The 18313-nt window shown below is 42.1% G+C and overlaps 1 protein-coding gene and 6 non-coding genes across 7 annotated transcripts in view; all 7 read right to left on the minus strand.

Annotated features, from left to right (window-relative positions):
* The window catches only part of pik3c2g (phosphatidylinositol-4-phosphate 3-kinase catalytic subunit type 2 gamma), a 71067-nt gene extending 61748 nt beyond the window's left edge, over positions 1-9319 (minus strand). The window contains exons 1-9 of the mRNA XM_056272216.1: positions 8840-9319; positions 3169-3248; positions 2134-2972; positions 1790-1904; positions 1560-1671; positions 1407-1477; positions 825-888; positions 129-254; positions 6-36 (exon numbers count right to left, since the gene is read on the minus strand). Of these exons, the coding sequence (XP_056128191.1) occupies positions 6-36; positions 129-254; positions 825-888; positions 1407-1477; positions 1560-1671; positions 1790-1904; positions 2134-2972; positions 3169-3248; positions 8840-9058 (1657 nt within the window). The 5' untranslated portion in view covers positions 9059-9319. The remainder of the gene's footprint in view (positions 1-5; positions 37-128; positions 255-824; positions 889-1406; positions 1478-1559; positions 1672-1789; positions 1905-2133; positions 2973-3168; positions 3249-8839) is intronic.
* A 7751-nt stretch (positions 9320-17070) lies between these two features.
* On the minus strand, positions 17071-17142 carry trnaw-cca (transfer RNA tryptophan (anticodon CCA)). Its single transcript has one exon. It is a non-coding gene; the product is annotated as a tRNA-Trp (tRNA).
* Positions 17143-17398: 256 nt separating this feature from the next.
* On the minus strand, positions 17399-17470 carry trnaw-cca (transfer RNA tryptophan (anticodon CCA)). Its single transcript has one exon. It is a non-coding gene; the product is annotated as a tRNA-Trp (tRNA).
* Positions 17471-17560: 90 nt separating this feature from the next.
* trnaw-cca (transfer RNA tryptophan (anticodon CCA)) lies at positions 17561-17632 on the minus strand. The gene has a single exon. It is a non-coding gene; the product is annotated as a tRNA-Trp (tRNA).
* A 90-nt stretch (positions 17633-17722) lies between these two features.
* On the minus strand, positions 17723-17794 carry trnac-gca (transfer RNA cysteine (anticodon GCA)). Its single transcript has one exon. It is a non-coding gene; the product is annotated as a tRNA-Cys (tRNA).
* A 252-nt stretch (positions 17795-18046) lies between these two features.
* Positions 18047-18118, minus strand: trnaw-cca (transfer RNA tryptophan (anticodon CCA)). Its single transcript has one exon. It is a non-coding gene; the product is annotated as a tRNA-Trp (tRNA).
* A 90-nt stretch (positions 18119-18208) lies between these two features.
* On the minus strand, positions 18209-18280 carry trnaw-cca (transfer RNA tryptophan (anticodon CCA)). The gene has a single exon. It is a non-coding gene; the product is annotated as a tRNA-Trp (tRNA).
* Between the last annotated feature and the right edge of the window lie 33 nt (positions 18281-18313).

Raw genomic sequence — 18313 nt, forward strand, 5'->3', positions numbered from 1 at the left:
CTCACCAGTTTCACAGTCACTCATTTCCACTGGAGTCTAGGGAAAAGAACATTATAATGAATAATACTTCCTGGAAATGAAATTCCTTCAGTGACCCACATGCAGTGAGATTAAGATGCGACCCGTACCCGTGCGAGAGGAGCGAAGCGCTTGAGCCGCCCGACGGCCTCCTCTAGATCTGCTGTAGTGACGCCACACATCTGCTCACACACACCGCCAACGCTGTCCACCACCGCACACACACACACGCCACACTGACACACACTCATTTATTACATTCAGTCATGTCTCTCAGGTTACTTAAAGGAATAGTTCACTTCAAAATGAAAATTCTGTCATCATTTACTCAAGATTTTTTGAAGAATGTGGCTAACCAAACAGGTGTTGGACCCCATTGACTACCATTGTAGGGGAAAAAACACTGTGGAAGTCAATGGGGTCCAACACCTGTTTGGTTAGCCACATTCTTCAAAAAATCTTCCATTATTCAGCAAAAGAAATAAATTCACACAACTTGAGGGTGAGTAAATGATGACAATTTTCCTTTTTAAGTGAATCATTCCTTTAATATTCAGCAATATCACTGATTTGACTGCAGATGAGAACAGAACTTGAACTGAATTGATTGGAATAATGACAATATTGTGTCCTGTAGAGATGCTTTGCAGCTGAATCAAATTGGTTTCATAATTACACAACATCATTTTGACAACTTGACTACAGTCCATCCATCAACTGATGAAGCCACTCGGATCATGCAGAATAAACTCTACAGTATTTCTAAGCATTTCAATCATGCATGTGGAGGTCAGTGAAACACAAACCTGGCTTCTCATGAGCTCGTTTACTTCCTTGCTGTAGATATTTAGTTTCTCCTGCAGACACGACCTAAGAGAACAAATCATATTCAATATGTATCAGTAATTTGAAATGGTGGCAATCTATTTCTGTACATTTCCCACACGCATATATGCAACATTTGGAGCAAAACAAAGTTCAAATTATAAAATGCAATTTGAATTTGTCAGTTCCAGTTCTGGTTTTAATGTAAATGCAAAATTCATTTAAATGCCTTAATGTGCAAAATTTCAAATAAAATTGATGCGAATCCATCAAGGACAGAAAAACTATTTTGAAATTGCGTGTTCATGAATACTATGCAATAAATTCAATGTTGGTAAGAAAATGCACTGACTAACATTTTCACGTCACAGCTAACAACATAATCAATTTTGATTTTGCAAATCGTGACATATATAAAGTGATGTTTCAATTTAAAAACGTAATGCACCAAGCAGAGGTAAGAGAAATGTACATTAAAATACATGAATACCATACATAGACAACTTACATTTCAAATGGAATTTTGTCAGCTTTATTCTTTCATAGTACAGACGTAAACAAACCTTATTGTGTTGAATGCACAAGCAGAAGCGAGGACTTGATTAAAATGAAACATCTGCCTGTCGTCTTCCTCCTACAGAAACATGCAGTCTCATAACAATATGAGCTTCTTCAAATGAGTAATTGTTTTGAGCCACTGTAGTTAAATGTCATACATCTCGGGTCAGGGTTTTGTCAACGCTGTCCCAAAGCATCATCCTCACGGGAACATCTGAAGCAAACTTATGATACACCTGGATGTGTTCCTGAGATCCCAAGATTTCATCACTGGAAGAGGTCAAAATAGTCAAAACAACGGCATCAATATCTAATGCACTTAAACAACAGCAGAGAGAGCATTTCCATTCAGCAACAACAAGAACATCAGATCCACTACTTAAATTACCTTCTGAGAAACTCCTCAGAGTCACAGAGTTTCATCAGGTATTGTCCACTGACACCAGCTTTATGATCCAGGGTCTCCAGAACCGCCTCCATCAGTTCCCGGGCTGTGCTGTTTACTGACAAAACAATGCAAATAAAGTTTGCCAAACTGTCCTAAAAGCTCCTACTTGTGCTACAAACTGTACAATTCTGGATCCATAAATAAGTCCTTAAAAGTTTGACCTGATAAAAAGCGCTGTCTCATAACATTAAAGTTTGGGCAGTCCAAAATAATATGTTTTACAGACGAGTTGGTACTACAGTATTGATATTTTGGTGCTTGAGTGTGTCCTCTGCAACGCTTACGTCTCCATCTGATCGGTAGTTCCACAGAAAGCCACGGCACAGAGACCCTGAAGAGAAGATCATCGGACACGAGCACAGGAGCCACACGGGCCCAGAACACACTCCTGCTGGACTCGTCACGACCCCACGACACACTCTTGCTGGACTCGTCACGACCCCACGACACACTCCTGCTGGACTCGTCACGACCCCGCGACACACTCCTGCTGGACTCGTCACGACCCCACGACACACTCCTGCTTGGCTCGTCACGACCCCGCGACACACTCCTGCTGGACTCGTCACGACCCCGCGACACACTCCTGCTGGACTCGTCACGACCCCGCGACACACTCCTGCTGGACTCGTCACGACCCCGCGACACACTCCTGCTGGACTCGTCACGACCCCACGACACACTCCTGCTGGACTCGTCACGACCCCGCGACACACTCCTGCTGGACTCGTCACGACCCCGCGACACACTCCTGCTGGACTCGTCACGACCCCTCGACACACTCCTGCTGGACTCGTCACGACCCCGCGACACACTCCTGCTGGACTCGTCACGACCCCTCGACACACTCCTGCTGGACTCGTCACGACCCCTCGACACACTCCTGCTGGACTCGTCACGACCCCGCGACACACTCCTGCTGGACTCGTCACGACCCCGCGACACACTCCTGCTGGACTCGTCACGACCCCTCGACACACTCCTGCTGGACTCGTCACGACCCCGCGACACACTCCTGCTGGACTCGTCACGACCCCACGACACACTCCTGCTGGACTCGTCACGACCCCACGACACACTCCTGCTGGACTCGTCACGGGTCACACTGTGTTCTGACAGGATTCTGACAAACAACAGCATTACAGACACGAATACAGATGTGCTCAGTTATTCATATTGGAGCAGTCAGCTTTATGAAAGTAGCTGTGTGAACTGAATTTCACGTTAATGAAAATCTACATGTGAATTCTGAACACATGGATGAGATTCGACAGCCATATATGTACATTAATATGTTGAAAAGGATTGATGCATCTTACCGTGATGTTGACATGCAGAGCAATGCTGTTCTGCTGTTGCTGCCTTGGGCTGAATCAATTAAATCGATGTTCCAAGAGTCCTGTAGACATAAGAGAGTGATCATAATATGTACGGTTATAGAACGCTTGAAACAAAGTCTATTATCCTCAGTTGCAGAGTGAGGCCCATGGAAACAATGTAATCTTACACTTTGCAAGCCATGATGAATATAGAATGCAGTAAAAAAAAAAAAAAAAAAGGGGGTAAAAAAAGAAAAGCCTTTTCTTGTTCACAGTACTAGGGTTGGGTATCTTTTTAAATTTAACGATTCCGATTCTGCTTATCGATTTTGATTCTTATCGATAAGAGGAATTGAAATTAAAATTTTATAACAAGTTTTCGATTACTGACCTCAAGTATTCGATTCCAGTATTGGAAACGATTTTCGAATCCCAACCCTAACCAGTTTCTGAAAACAGACCTCTATATAAATCTATTGGTCCATTGTTAACTCGTAATGTGCTCAGCATTCTGCAACAAATATTTTAGACGTATTAAATATCACAGTAGCAATATAAGCCTATATTTTGAAGTGTTGGTGCTTAATGTAACACTATCTAGTGTAAATGATAAATCACGTTTGAGATTTGTGCTGGCTACTGTATACAGGCCACCAGGGCACCATACAGACTTTATCAAAGAATTTGCTGATTTTCTATCAGAGTTAATATTGGCTGCAGATAAAGTCCTAATTGTTGGTGATTTTAATATACATGTAGATAATGAAAAAGATCCATTGGGATTGGCATTTAAAGATATTCTGAACTCTATTAGAGTTAGACAACACGTGTCAGGACCTACTCATTGTCGTAATCATACTCTAGATCTAATATTATCACATGGAATCAATGTTGATGCCGTTAAAATTCTGCAGCAGAGCGATGACATCTCAGATCATTATCTAGTCTAGTGTAAACTTCATTTAGCCAACGACTCCGTGTTCCAAATATGGTAGACCTATCACTCCTGCCACTAAAGATTGCTTTATAAATAATATTACTGATCAGTTTTATCTCCTCAGCATCCCAGATAGCTTAAGATGAACTCGGTGTTGCAACAAACTATTGACTCTCTCTTTTCCAGTACTTTAGACACAGTTGCTCCTTTGCGCTTAAAGAAGATAAAGAAAAATAGTCCAACGCCGTGGTACAGCGAGCACACCCAGGCCCTTAAAAGAGCAGCCGGGCGACAGTGGCTCAGTGGTTCATGTAGGTTGTCTACAAACCAGAAGGTTGGTGGTCCAATCCCTGGTTCCACCTGACCAAGTGTCGAGGAGTCCCTGAGCAAGACACCTAACCCCAGCTGCTCCTGACGAGCTGGATGGCGCCTTGCATGGCTGACACCGCCATCAGTGCGTGAATGTGAGGCAAAAATGTAAAGCGCTTTGGTGGCCATTGGGTCTGTGAAAGCGCTATATAAATGCAGTCCATTTACCATTTAGCAGCCAGAAAAATGCAGCGAAAAAGGAAGAAAACAAAACTAGAGGTATTTCGCATTTCATGGAAAGAGAGCTCGACTGCTTACAGAGAGGCCTTAAAAGCTGCTAGATCTGCTTATTTTTCAACACTCTTAGAAGAAAATAAACACAACCCTAGGTATTTATTTGAAACAGTGGCTAAATCAACAAGAAATAGAGCTTCAACCCCAGATGTTTTCAAGCAGCACAGCAGTAATGACTTTATGAACTTCATTACTTACAAGATTGATAATATTAAGGAGAAAATTATAACTATGCAACCGTCTACCACAGTATCGCATCAGGCAGTGCATTGTAGTCTCCCTGAGGAAAAATTAGATTCATTCATTGCTATAGGAGAGGAAGAATTTTTAAGCTCGTTAAATCATCTAAATCGACAACATGCATGTTAGACCCTATACCGACTAAGCTAATGAAAGGGATGCTTCCAGATGGCATAGATCCTCTTCTCAATATCATTAATTCATCTTTGTCGTTAGGCTACGTACCAAAAACTTTTAAGCTGGCTATGATTAAACCGCTTGTTAAAAAAACGCAACTTGATCCTACAGAATTAGTCAATTACAGGCCGATCTCGAATCTACCTTTTCTGTCAAAGATATTAGAAAAGGCAGTATCCTCACAACTATGCTCCTTTCTAGAAAGAAATGATATCTGCGAGGATTTCCAGTCCGGATTCAGACCGTACCATAGCACTGAGACCGCTCTCATTAGAGTCACACATGATTTGCTCTTATCATCCGATCATGGTTGTATCTCTCTATTAGTGTTACTCGATCTTAGTGCTGCATTTGACACCATCGACCACAACATTCTTTTAAATAGACACGAAAATGATGTTGGCATTAGTGGAATTGCACTAGCATGGTTTAAATCATACTTAACTGACCGTTATCAGTTTGTAGCATTAAATGAAGAGATGTCTTATCGATCACAAGTTCAGTATGGCGTACCACAAGGCTCAGGACTAGGACCGCTGCTGTTCACTCTGTACATACTACCCTCACACACAGTACATGATGCTACCCTTGGGAGATATCATTAGGAAGCATGGCATTAGTTTTCACTGTTATGCTGATGATACTCAGCTGTATATTTCTTCAAAACCCAACGAAACTTACCAATTCACAAAATTTACGGAATGCATAGCCGATATAAAAAACTGCATGACTAGTAATTTCCTACTACTAAATTCTGAAAAAACAGAGATTCTAATTATTGGACCAATAACGTCCTCACGTAATAACCTAGAATACTGTCTAACACTTGATGACTGCTCTGTCAAGTCCTCGTCGTCGGTTAGGAACCTGTGTGTGTGTGTGTGTGTGTGTGTGTGTGTGTGTGTGTGTGTGTGTGTGTGTGTGTGTGTGTGTGTGTGTGTGTGTGTGTGTGTGTGTGTGTGTGTGTGTGTGTGTGTTCTTTGATACCAATCTTTCATTTGAAAGTCACGTGAATAGTATCTGTAAAACCGCATTTTTCCATCTTAAAAACAAATCTATAATACGCCATATGCTCTCGATGACAGATGCAGAACAGTTAGTTTGTGCGTTCATGACCTCAAGGCTAGATTATTGTAATGCTCTACTGGGTGGTTGCCCTGCACGCTTAATAAACAAACTACAGCTGGTCCAAAACGCAGCCGCTCGAGTTCTTACCAGAACCAGGAAGTATGACCATATTAGCCCGGTTCTGTCAACACTGCATTGGCTCCCTATAGAGGGTATGCGCATGACGTCACCGTCGGCCGGAGTGAATGCGGTCACGCCCACAAGTGGCAAAAAGACTGAGCGCCAGCATTTGTTTTCAGCGTGAATGCCGTGAAAAACACACAAAACACATCTAAAACGGGAAAGAGCTTTGCGATTGACTGTACAACTAGATTTGACCAGAAATCTGAGGTACTGTATATTTTTACAGACTGCAAAAAGCTACAGAATAGACTATATTCTGCATAATTGGATGTTTTTAAATAAACACTGACAAAAAACTATACAAGTTTTAGGGCTGGACGATATGATGATATACAGTATAACATTAATGTAAGTGATCACTCGGATTTAGACCTATCTATATTGTATTTATATAAAACGTTTACAGGCAAATTTTCTTCATTTATTTCCCCGGCGTCGAAATCAGGCACATATAAATGTCAGGAAACACGATTCCTGGCTGCATGTCAATATCCATGGATCACTGAATCTTTGATAAGTTGTAAGGAACACTATATCGAGTCCAACTTTTAATAATAGTTAGATAATAGTTTGTTTTACTCGCGTTAACGCAGTTTCCCCCATTAACTCCAGTCACGCAGCAGCTCTTCTGCCACTCAGTCCCGCTGAGGGGGGCGTGTTCCGGCGGGGAAGTGACGTTAATGCATTCCCTCTATTAAACATCGAATAAATTTTAAAATATTGCTGATTACTTACAAAGCACTAAATGGTTTAGCTCCCAGTACTTGAGCGAGCTCTTAACGCATTATAGTCCTTCACGTCTTTTGTGATCTCAAAACTCCGGCCAGTTGATAATACCTAGAATATCAAAAACGACTGCTGGAACTTGTTTCATGGTTTGCGTTCTCGAGCCGCCAGGCACTGTTGTGTGTATGAGCGGCGGGAGCAGGTTAAGGGTTTTCTGTTAAAACGATGTCGTGTTAGCGGCCCCTAAGTTAATAACTAATGATCTTTGCAACAGAGGTGAATCAATCAAAACTAACTTTATCTGGACAATAACTTTATTCTAGAGCTGCTGTAAAGCCAAAACAATCTCTATTACTTTAATTTCCTATTATCACTGTATAAAGCTGCTTTGAAACAATCTATATTGTTTAAAGCGCTATATAAATGAAGGTGACTTGACTTGACTTGACTATATTATGTAATATACGTGTATGTTGCATGAATAATAAATGTTCTTTCATTATCTGGAACATTGATGGATATTTCAAAGGGCTTTCCCTCATTTTGACCAATTGTGTTTCCCTGATTTATTATTTTTTTACTTATTATTTGAAATGATTTGTTTAGAATGTAAACTTACAAGCGTTTAATCCTCATTACATATTAGCTGTAGTAATGCTAAAGCTTACACTTGAACTATGACCCGGGATCTGCCCCACCTAAATTTATAGTCAAGAGCTGCTACTGTGCTTTATTTTATTCATTTAGGCCTATTGTTTGCTTGAAATATTAATATAATTAATATAATAAGCATCTACTTTTTAGTAGCCTAGTACTAAACATAGTAGTTGAAGTAGTAAACAGTGAAGTAAAATTTAAGTAAACGTTTAGCTAGGAGCCAAAGTCTTTTCTGCCACGTAACTTCTGCGACGCTAATGTTAAGTGTAGGTTATGGTGAAAATTAATGAGGGACAGACTATGGTTTTATGGCTTCTATGGTTTTACCAGATGTCACAGGACTTGTTTGTAATTGTAATGGCTGTATGTATGTATGTATGCATGTATGTATGCATGTATGCGTGGCTGTATGTACAGTCAAACCAAAAATTATTCAGACACCAGATATCATTTTTTATATTTTTTTTACTAGTGTGTGCAGGACACTATAGTTCATTTATGTAAGTGAGGGGAGCAACATATAGTAAACTGTGACATATTATTCCCAAGCATTCTTCATACAGTGACTACCAGTAAGATTTATAAAAACTTGCTTAAGTGTATTTTCTTTAATTGCTATTGCACATTTTTACACACAGACTGAACAACGTGAAGCATTGCTTGGTCACTGGTTGAGCTAAACTGGTATTATCTAATTGTGTAGTTAAATTTAACAGCTGACAGATATTCAACATAATTCATGTGTGAGAGTCTAACAGAAGGACGGACAAAACCAGTCAAATATCCACTGATCTGAGAACTGAGTTCTGCTCATGTTTATAAACTATAGCGAATAAACGCTGATGATGTGAGAAATGCTGAAGGTGTCTGAATACATTTTGGTTTGACTGTGTGTGTGTGTGTGTGTGTGTGTGTGTGTGTGTGTGTGTGTGTGTGTGTGTGTGTGTGTGTGTGTGTGTGTGTGTGTGTGTGTGTGTGTGTGTGTATGCATGAGTGCGTGCGTGCGTGCGCGTGTGTGTGTATGCATGTATGTATGCATGTGTGTGCGTGTGTTGTATGTAATCAGTGAGGATCTGTTACCTGAGGCCCGCGCAGGTGTTGTACAGGTGTTTTACTCACAGCTGCTTCCTCATTCTTCATGTCCACATTCACCTGCTCTTTCCTCTGATCGGCTGCTATTAAACCAGAGACGGGTGTGTATAAATCCAAATAATCCTGTTCTGAAAAGACAGGGACATCCCATCCATGAAACACATGATCCTCGGGTCTTCCAGCCGGATCTTCAGCACAAGGATCCATTGGATCAGAGACAGGGAGCTGTAGGCAGGCCGGTTTTATGTCTTTATGTCCATAAATATGTATGGCATTTCTTTATCTGTAAAAGAAGAAAGAAATCAGAATGCAAGTTTTAGCAGGTTTTCCTTTCACTCTCTCACCAGCGCGGATCTTTTAGTCGTAGCCTACTGAGTGAGATTGTGTGGGTCAGAATCGGAATAAAAGAGTATTTTGGACTGTTTTAGATTAAACGACTGGGAAGGAACACAAGCAGGAATTCACAGGCACGTTTCAGCGCGAAACTCTCGCGGACTCGGACTCTGCTCCTCCCACAGACGAGCACCTGTATGGAGCGCCAGAGAGGTCATAATTCTGCATTTCGTCCGAACGACTGTCATCTAAAGCAGTGGTTTTCAAACCCTGGGTCGCGACCCTCGGGTGGGTCGCGAGAATTAAAAAATGGGTCGCCAGTGATTTAAAAAAAAAAAAAAAAAAAAAAAATCCGTTTTCTAATTAAATTAATATTAATAATAATAGCTTTGAAACAACGAAACAAACTGAATGCTTCTCCTGACATGCGTGTTGCCCTCTCGTCCTGCGAACCGGCTTGGGACCAGATTATGCAGAATAAGCAGGCCCTTCTCATTAATATACACAAAACACGCACTCGTTCGCTCCACCCGCAACACACACACGTTCGCTCCATCGGTAACAACACACTAACACTCGTCGTTCCTTCCTAGGGCTGTCAAAATTAGGCTACTCAAAAATTACGTTCTAAAAAATCCCTCTAAAAAAACACTTATGCTATGCTATATTCGAACTATTCGAACATCTGGTTGTGCATTTTGTCAATGACGCGCATTACGTCAATAACAGGTCAAATTAATACAAAGAGACATAACTACTTGTTTAGGTAGTTTATTTAAGTTTAAACATATTTGACAACGTATTACCTACACAAAAACAAGTAGCCTAAATCAACTAATGGCCAAGACCGCAGACCTCACTCTCGCTAGGCACTCTTTCTCTCTCTCTCTCTCGCCCTCACCTCACGCTCTCTGCCCATAACGGTTTAAATGAACAACAACAACGATAAACAAATGTTGAGTGCTGATCAAGAGTTTTGTGCAAGCAATTTAAGGTCGTGACTCTTGTCCCAAATATAGCAGGCTTCATTCAGTGATTGAAACAAATATTATTAACATTAATTGAAGTTTTAAAGAACCGACATTGAACGCCCCGAGCGAGCTGTGCTGTGGTAAACATGGAACTTTTCCTTGACATGAAACGGTAAATAATCAAACCAGTGAAGCCTGCGATGCATGGAACTGCTGTATCTAACCTACCTTATTCATGCAATAAATAAGAATAAGAAATAAAAAACTTTCAGCTGTGCCAGTGCGACTCTTGTGACCTGTCCCTGATCCCTCAGGCAGCGCGCAAAGCAGACAGCCGCGCCTCTGATACCGCGGGCGTGTTTTTCCACATTCAAATATTAATTTTCACATTCGAAATTCTGTTTTTTAAAACTATTCGAATATATAGGCCTATTCGAATTTGGAATATTCGTTGACAGCCCTATTCTCATTTGAATTATAAATAAGTTTGCTTTTAAATTGTGTGTGATTTTGGTTGGGTGACAGTTAAGTTTGACAAGAGTTTACAGTTTGACAAAACCACAATGTTGTGTTTTAACAATGTTGTGTCGAGTGTACACAAGTATAAATAAACACTTTGCAGTTTGAATGATGTCCTGTATGAACGACGGAGTATATTTTTTGTTTCCAGTGCCGCGCCTCACACACACACACACACACACACACACACACACACAAATACACCATTCCAGGCTTGACATCGCAGCCTGTTCATTATAGCCGAAATAAAAATATGACAATAAAATAGTCAACCTAATATAAAAATCACACTGCTCTGTTTAAATAGTCAATTCGTACCATTCAGCGTAAGCACCGCTCAACCGTGATGTTTCCAAGCACATTTTTGCGCATGTGAAAAGGATGATTTTTTTCCCTGTCGATATTGCAGCGTGAGTGAAGTTGCTACAACGCCTATAATAAAGAATAGTTTACCATCAAATACATCGCGAATGTTAAAATATTTTGATTCTAATGAGAGAGTTAGGCTACGTGAGCATAATGCCCCTTTTACTTTCCCTTTAAATTATTTCGTTTTGGCTTGTTTAGTTATTATTTTTTTATTCTTGTTCTGTTCTGTATATAATTAATATTACATTTAAAGAGTCTGTTGTGGAATATGTTTTGTGTATTTGTACTTTTTAAGCATTCAGCAAATGATAAGCTATTTATTGGTTAAAAGTCCTGTATGTAGGCCTATAGCTTGATCAAATTATTTCAGAATCGACTTTGCGTTGCAATCACGTCAAGGATCAGCAAGTGCACGTGCATCATCAAAAGTAAAGTGGTTAAAAAAAGTGCTTAAAGAAAGGTTAAAGAAAAAAAATTCTGCGCACAAGCCTATGGGTCGGGTAAAAAAAAAAAGAAAAAAAAAAGGGCCCCTCTTGAAAAAGTTTGAAAACCACTGATCTAAAGCAAACTTATAACATATTTATAACGGTGATTAAACCCAAAGTTAAAGTGGGTGGGAGTAATGAACACAATGTGCTTGTTTTACTGGTGCAAATGGTCCCCATCTGTAAATATGCTCTTTTTAAAAATACAGCACAATTTTATAATTTACCTTATATTATTACATTCATTACCTTAGTATGTTGCACAGCACAGGATCAAACTTAAATCGCATTTAATTATTACTTTTAAAGATAATGTAAAATACCAGTAAATAGAATTAAATGTTTAAAACATTAAACATATATTTTAGTTCCCCTCACTCTACAACAAATCCTTTTTTAAGTTAAAGGGATACTCCACCCAAAAATGAAAATTCTGTCATCATTTACTCTCCCTCAAGTTGTTGCAAACCTGTATGAGTTTCTTTATTCTGCTGAACACAAATGAAGATATTTTGAAGAACGATTGGAGCCAAACAGAAAAAAAATACAATGCAGTCAATGGTGCCAAAGTTCCAATCGTTCTTCAAAATATCATGCTTTGTGTTCAGCAGAAGAAACAAACTCAGAAATACAGGTTTGCAACAACTTGAGGGTGAGTAAATGATGACAGAATTTTAATTTTTAGGTGGAGTATCCCTTTGACTGTACTCAGAACAAAACAAGATGTGAAAAAAAACTAAAAATATTAGTAGTCTATAAAGTATACGAATTATAGTGGCATTTTTTACAAACAACATTTATTTTAAAGCCTTAATGTATTTATTTAAAGCTAAACTGAAATTGGCATTGAGGCCCTGCGCATCTGTGAAGTTGCTGATCTAGTTATAAACATACATCTTTACATCTACCTTGTTTAATTCATTCAAACAGCAGAGTAAATACAAATCAGTCTTTGATCCCGACGTTTGCTTATCTAGTTATAGGGTCTAGCAATAAGGGTTCCTGAATTTCATTAAAAACTTGTGCTCAAATAAGGGTTTGTTTGACCCCGACGTGATTTGAACACGCAACCTTCTGATCTGGAGTCAGACGCGCTTCCATTGCATCACGAGGCCCTGCGCTTCTGTGAAATTGCTGAGCTCGTTATAGGGTCTAGCAACAAGGATTCCTGAATTTTATTAAAGACTTGAGCTCAAAGAAGAGATTGACCCCGACGTGATTTGAACACGCAACCTTCTGATCTGGAGTCAGACCCACTACCGTTGCGCCACGAGGCCCTGCACTTCTGTCAAATTGCTGAGCTCGTTATAGGGTCTAGCAACAAGGGTTCGTGAATTTTATTAAAAACTTGAGCTCAAAGAACAGATAGCTTGACCCCGACGTGATTTGAACACGCAACCTTCTGATCTGGAGTCAGACGCACTACCGTTGCATCATGTGGCCCTGCACTACTGTAAAATTGCTGAGCTCGTTATAGGGTCTAGCAACAAGGGTTTGTGAATTTTATTAAAGACTTGAGCTCAAAGAAGAGATAGCTTGACCCCGACGTGATTTGAACAGGGAACCTTCTGATCTGGAGTCAGACGCGCTTCCGTTGTGCCACGAGGCCCTGCACTTCTGTGAAATTGCTGAGCTCGTTATAGGGTCTAGTAACAAGGATACATGAATTTTATTAAAGACTTGAGCTCAAAGAAGAGATTGACCCCGACGTGATTTGAACACGCAACCTCCTGATCTGGAGTCAGACGCACTACCGTTGCATCATGTGGCCCTGCGCTTCTGTAAAATTGCTGAGCTCGTTATAGGGTCTAGCAACAAGGATACATGAATTTTATTAAAGACTTGAGCTCAAAGAAGAGATAGCTTGACCCCGACGTGATTTGAACAAGAAACCTTGTAATCTGGAGTCAGACGCGCTACCGTTGCGTCATGAGGCCCTGCACTTCTGTGTAATTGCTGAGCTCGTTATAGGGTCTAGCAACAAGGATTCCTGAATTTTATTAAAAACTTGAGCTCTAAGAACAGATAGCTTGACCCCAACGTGATTTGAACACGCAACCTTCTGATCTGGAGTCAGACGCACTACCGTTGCATCATGTGGCCCTGCGCTTCTGTAAAATTGCTGAGCTCGTTATAGGGTCTAGCAACAAGGGTTCGTGAATTTTATTAAAGGCTTGAGCTCAAAGAAGAGATAGCTTGACCCTAACGTTATTTGAACACGCAACCTTCTGATCTGGAGTCAGACGCGCTTCCGTTGCGCCACGAGGCCCTGCACTTCTGTGTAATTGCTGAGCTCGTTATAGGGTCTAGCAACAAGGGTTCGTGAATTTTTTTTTAAAGACTTACGCTCAAAGAAGTGATAACTTGACCCCGATGTGATTTGAACACGCAACCTTCTGATCTGAAGTCAGACGCGCTTCCGTTGCGTCATGAGGCCCTGCACTTCTGTGAAATTGCTGAGCTCGTTATAGGGTCTAGCAACAAGGATACATGAATATTATTAAAAACTTGAGCTCAAAGAAGAGATTGACCCCGACTTGATTTGAACACGCAACCTTCTGATCTGGAGTCAGACGCGCTTCCGTTGCATCATGAGGCCCTGCACTTCTGTGAAATTGCTGAGCTCGTTATAGGGTCTAGCAACAAGGATACATGAATATTATTAAAAACTTGAGCTCAAAGAAGAGATTGACCCAGACGTGATTTGAACACGCAACCTTCTAATCTGGAGTCAGACGCGCTACCGTTGCGTCATGAGGCCCTGCGCTTCTGTGAAATTGCTGAGCTTGTTATAGGGTCTAGCAACAAGGATTCCTGAATTTTATTAAAAACTTCAGCTCAAAGAAGAGATTGACCCCGACGTGATTTGAACACGCAACCTTCTAATCTGGAGTCAGACGCGCTACCGTTGCGTCATGAGGCCCTGCGCTTCTGTGAAATTGCTGAGCTCGTTATAGGGTCTAGCAACAAGGATTCCTGAATTTTATTAAAGACTTGAGCTGAAAGAAGAGATTGACCCCAACGTGATTTGAACACGCAACCTTCTGATCTGGAGTCAGACGCGCTTCCGTCGCATCATGAGGCCCTGTGCTTCTGTGAAATTGCTGAGCTCGTTATAGGGTCTAGCAACAAGGATACATGAATATTATTAAAGACTTGAGCTCAAAGAAGAAATTGACCCCGATGTGATTTAAACACGCAACCTTCTGATCTGGAGTCAGACGCGCTTCCGTTGCGTCATGAGGCCCTGCACTTCTGTGAAATTGCTGAGCTCGTTATAGGGTCTAGCAACAAGGATACATGAATATTATTAAAAACTTGAGCTCAAAGAAGAGATTGACCCCGACGTGATTTGAACACGCAACCTTCTGATCTGGAGTCAGACGCGCTTCCGTTGCATCATGAGGCCCTGCACTTCTGTGAAATTGCTGAGCTCGTTATAGGGTCTAGCAACAAGGATACATGAATATTATTAAAAACTTGAGCTCAAAGAAGAGATTGACCCAGACGTGATTTGAACACGCAACCTTCTGATCTGGAGTCAGACGCGCTTCCGTGGCGCCATGAGGCCCTCCATTTCTGTGAAATTGCTGAGCTCGTTATAGGGTCTAGCAACAAGGATTCCTGAATTTTATTCAAACTTGAGCTCAAAGAAGAGATAGCTTGACCCCGACGTTATTTGAACACGCAATCTTCTGATCTGGAGTCAGACGCGCTTCCGTTGCATCATGAGGCCCTGCGCTTCTGTGAAATTGCTGAGCTCGTTATAGGGTCTAGCAACAAGGATACATGAATATTATTGAAAACTTGAGCTCAAAGAAGAGATAGCTTGACCCCGACGTGATTTGAACATGCAACCTTCTGATCTGGAGTCAGACGCGCTACCGTTGCGTCATGAGGCCCTGCACTTCTGTGAAATTGCTGAGCTCGTTATAGGGTCTAGCAACAAGGATACATGAATATTATTAAAAACTTGAGCTCAAAGAAGAGATTGACCCCGACGTGATTTGAACACGCAACTAGAGGGCTGCATTGGGATTGAGTCCCGCCGGGTCCCGCGGGACCCAACGCAAATCTCGCGGGAGCGGGCGGTTTGAACTTTGCTGCGGGCGGGAATGGGCGGACAAATAAAACCCCTGCGGGATTGGGAGGTAGCCTAACGACATGATGGAGATGTCAATGATGTGGAAAAGAACCTTAAACGAGGTATTTACAGCACAAAACCTGAGCAAGGCAAGTCTGACATTTACTATTCATCTTCCTGATCAGTGCGTCAGAATACATGCAGGCCAGGGAAACGAAACCAACAACCCCATGAATCTCTTTAACAATAGCAATACAAATAGGCTACGCGTTTTATTCTTGCGGGACGGCAGAAGACACAAAGTCCGTGCATCTCTATTATTGTGCGGGAATAAATTATCCGAGTTTTGCGGGTGCGGGCGGGAGTGGACATACATATTGCGGGAGCGGGCGGGAGTGTAACACATACGTTGCGGGAGCGGGCGGTAATGGTCAAAAATTCGGCGGGCGCGGGCGGGAGCGGGATGAAAAAAACAGTCCCGCGCAGGACTCTATACACGCAACCTTCTGATCTGGAGTCAGACGCGCTTCCGTTGCATCATGAGGCCCTGCGCTTCTGTGAAATTGCTGAGCTCGTTATAGGGTCTAGCAACAAGGATACATGAATATTATTAAAAACTTGAGCTCAAAGAAGAGATAGCTTGACCCCGACGTGATTTGAACACGCAACCTTCTGATCTGGAGTCAGACGCGCTTCCGTTGCGTCATGAGGCCCTGCACTTCTGTGAAATTGCTGAGCTCGTTATAGGGTCTAGCAACAAGGATTCCTGAATTTTATTAAAGACTTGAGCTCAAAGAAGAGATAGTCCCCGACGTGATTTGGACACGCAACCTTCTAATCTGGAGTCAGACGCGCTACCGTTGCGCCACGAGGCCCTGCACTTCTGTGAAATTGCTGAGCTCGTTATAGGGTCTGGCAAAAAGGATTCCTGAATTTTATTAGAGACTTGACCTCAAAGAAGAGATAGTCCCCGACGTGATTTGGACACGCAACCTTCTGATCTGGAGTCAGACGCGCTTCCGTTGCGTCATGAGGCCCTGCACTTCTGCGAAATTGCTGAGCTCGTTATAGGGTCTAGCAACAAGGATTCCCGAATTTTACTATAGACTTGAGCTCAAAGAAGAGAAAGATTGACCCCGACGTGATTTGAACACACATTCTTCTAATCTGGAGTCAGACGCGCTACAGTTGCGCCACGAGGCCCTGCACTGCTGTGAAATTGCTGAGCTCGTTATAGGGTCTGGCAAAAAGGATTCCTGAATTTTATTAGAGACTTGAGCTCAAAGAAGAGATTGTCCCCAACGTGATTTGAACACGCAACCTTCTAATCTGGAGTCAGACGCGCTTCCGTTTTGCCACGAGGCCCTGCGCTTCTGTGTAATTGCTGAGCTTGTTATATGGTCTAGCAACAAGGATACCTGATTTTATTAAAAACTTGAACTCAAAGAAGAGATAGATTGACCCCGACGTGATTTGAACACGCAACCTTCTGATCTGGAGTCAGACGCGCTTCCATTGCGCCACGAGGCCCTGCGCTTCTGTGTAATTGCTGAGCTTGTTATATGGTCTAGCAACAAGGATACCTGAATTTTATTAAAGACTTTAGCTCAAAGAAGAGATTGACCCCGACGTGATTTGAACACGCAACCTTCTGATCTGGAGTCAGACGCGCTTCCGTTGCGTCATGAGTACCCGCACTTCTGTGAAATTGCTGAGCTCGTTATAGGGTCTAGCAACCAGGATTCCTGAATTTTATTAAAAACTTCAGTTTAAAGAATAGATAGCTTGACCCCGACGTGATTTGAACACGCAACCTTCTGATCTGGAGTCAGACGCGCTACCGTTGCACCATGAGGCCCTGCACTTCTGTCAAATTGCTGAGCTCGCCACAGGGTCTAGCAAAAAGAATACCTGAATTTTATTAAAGACTTGAGCTCAAAGAAGAGATTGACCCCGACGTGATTTGAACACACAACCTTCTGATCTGGAGTCAGACGCGCTACCGTTGCGCCACGAGGCCCTGCACTTATGTCAAATTGCTGAGCTCGCCACAGGGTCTGGCAAAAAGGATTCCTGAATTTTATTAAAAACTTGAGCTCAAAGAAGAGATTGACCCCGACGTGATTTGAACACGCAACCTTCTAATCTGCAGTCAGACGCGCTACCATTGCGCCACGAGGCCCTGCACTGCTTTGAAATTGCTGAGCTCGTTATAGGGTCTAGCAACAAGGATTCCTGAATTTTTTTAAAGACTTGAGCTCAAAGAAGAGATAGTCCCCGACGTGATTTGGACACGCAACCTTCTAATCTGGAGTCAGACGCGCTACCGTTGCGCCACGAGGCCCTGCACTTCTGTCAAATTGCTGAGCTCGCCACAGGGTCTGGCAAAAAGGATTCCTGAATTTTATTAAAAACTTGAGCTCAAAGAAGAGATTGACCCCGACGTGATTTGAACACGCAACCTTCTGATCTGGAGTCAGACGCGCTACCATTGCGCCACGAGGCCCTGCACTTCTGTGAAATTGCTGAGCTCGCCACAGGGTCTAGCAAAAAGGATACCTGAATTTTATTAAAGACTTGAGCTCAAAGAAGAGATTGACCCTGACGTGATTTGAACACGCAACCTTCTGATCTGGAGTCAGACGCGCTACCGTTGCGCCACGAGGCCCTGCACTTCTGTCAAATTGCTGAGCTCGCCACA

The sequence above is a fragment of the Rhinichthys klamathensis genome, unplaced genomic scaffold, assembly GCF_029890125.1.
Source record: "Rhinichthys klamathensis goyatoka isolate OS25496 unplaced genomic scaffold, OSU_Roscu_1.1 h1tg000332l_1, whole genome shotgun sequence".
Taxonomy (NCBI): Eukaryota; Metazoa; Chordata; class Actinopteri; order Cypriniformes; family Leuciscidae; genus Rhinichthys; species Rhinichthys klamathensis.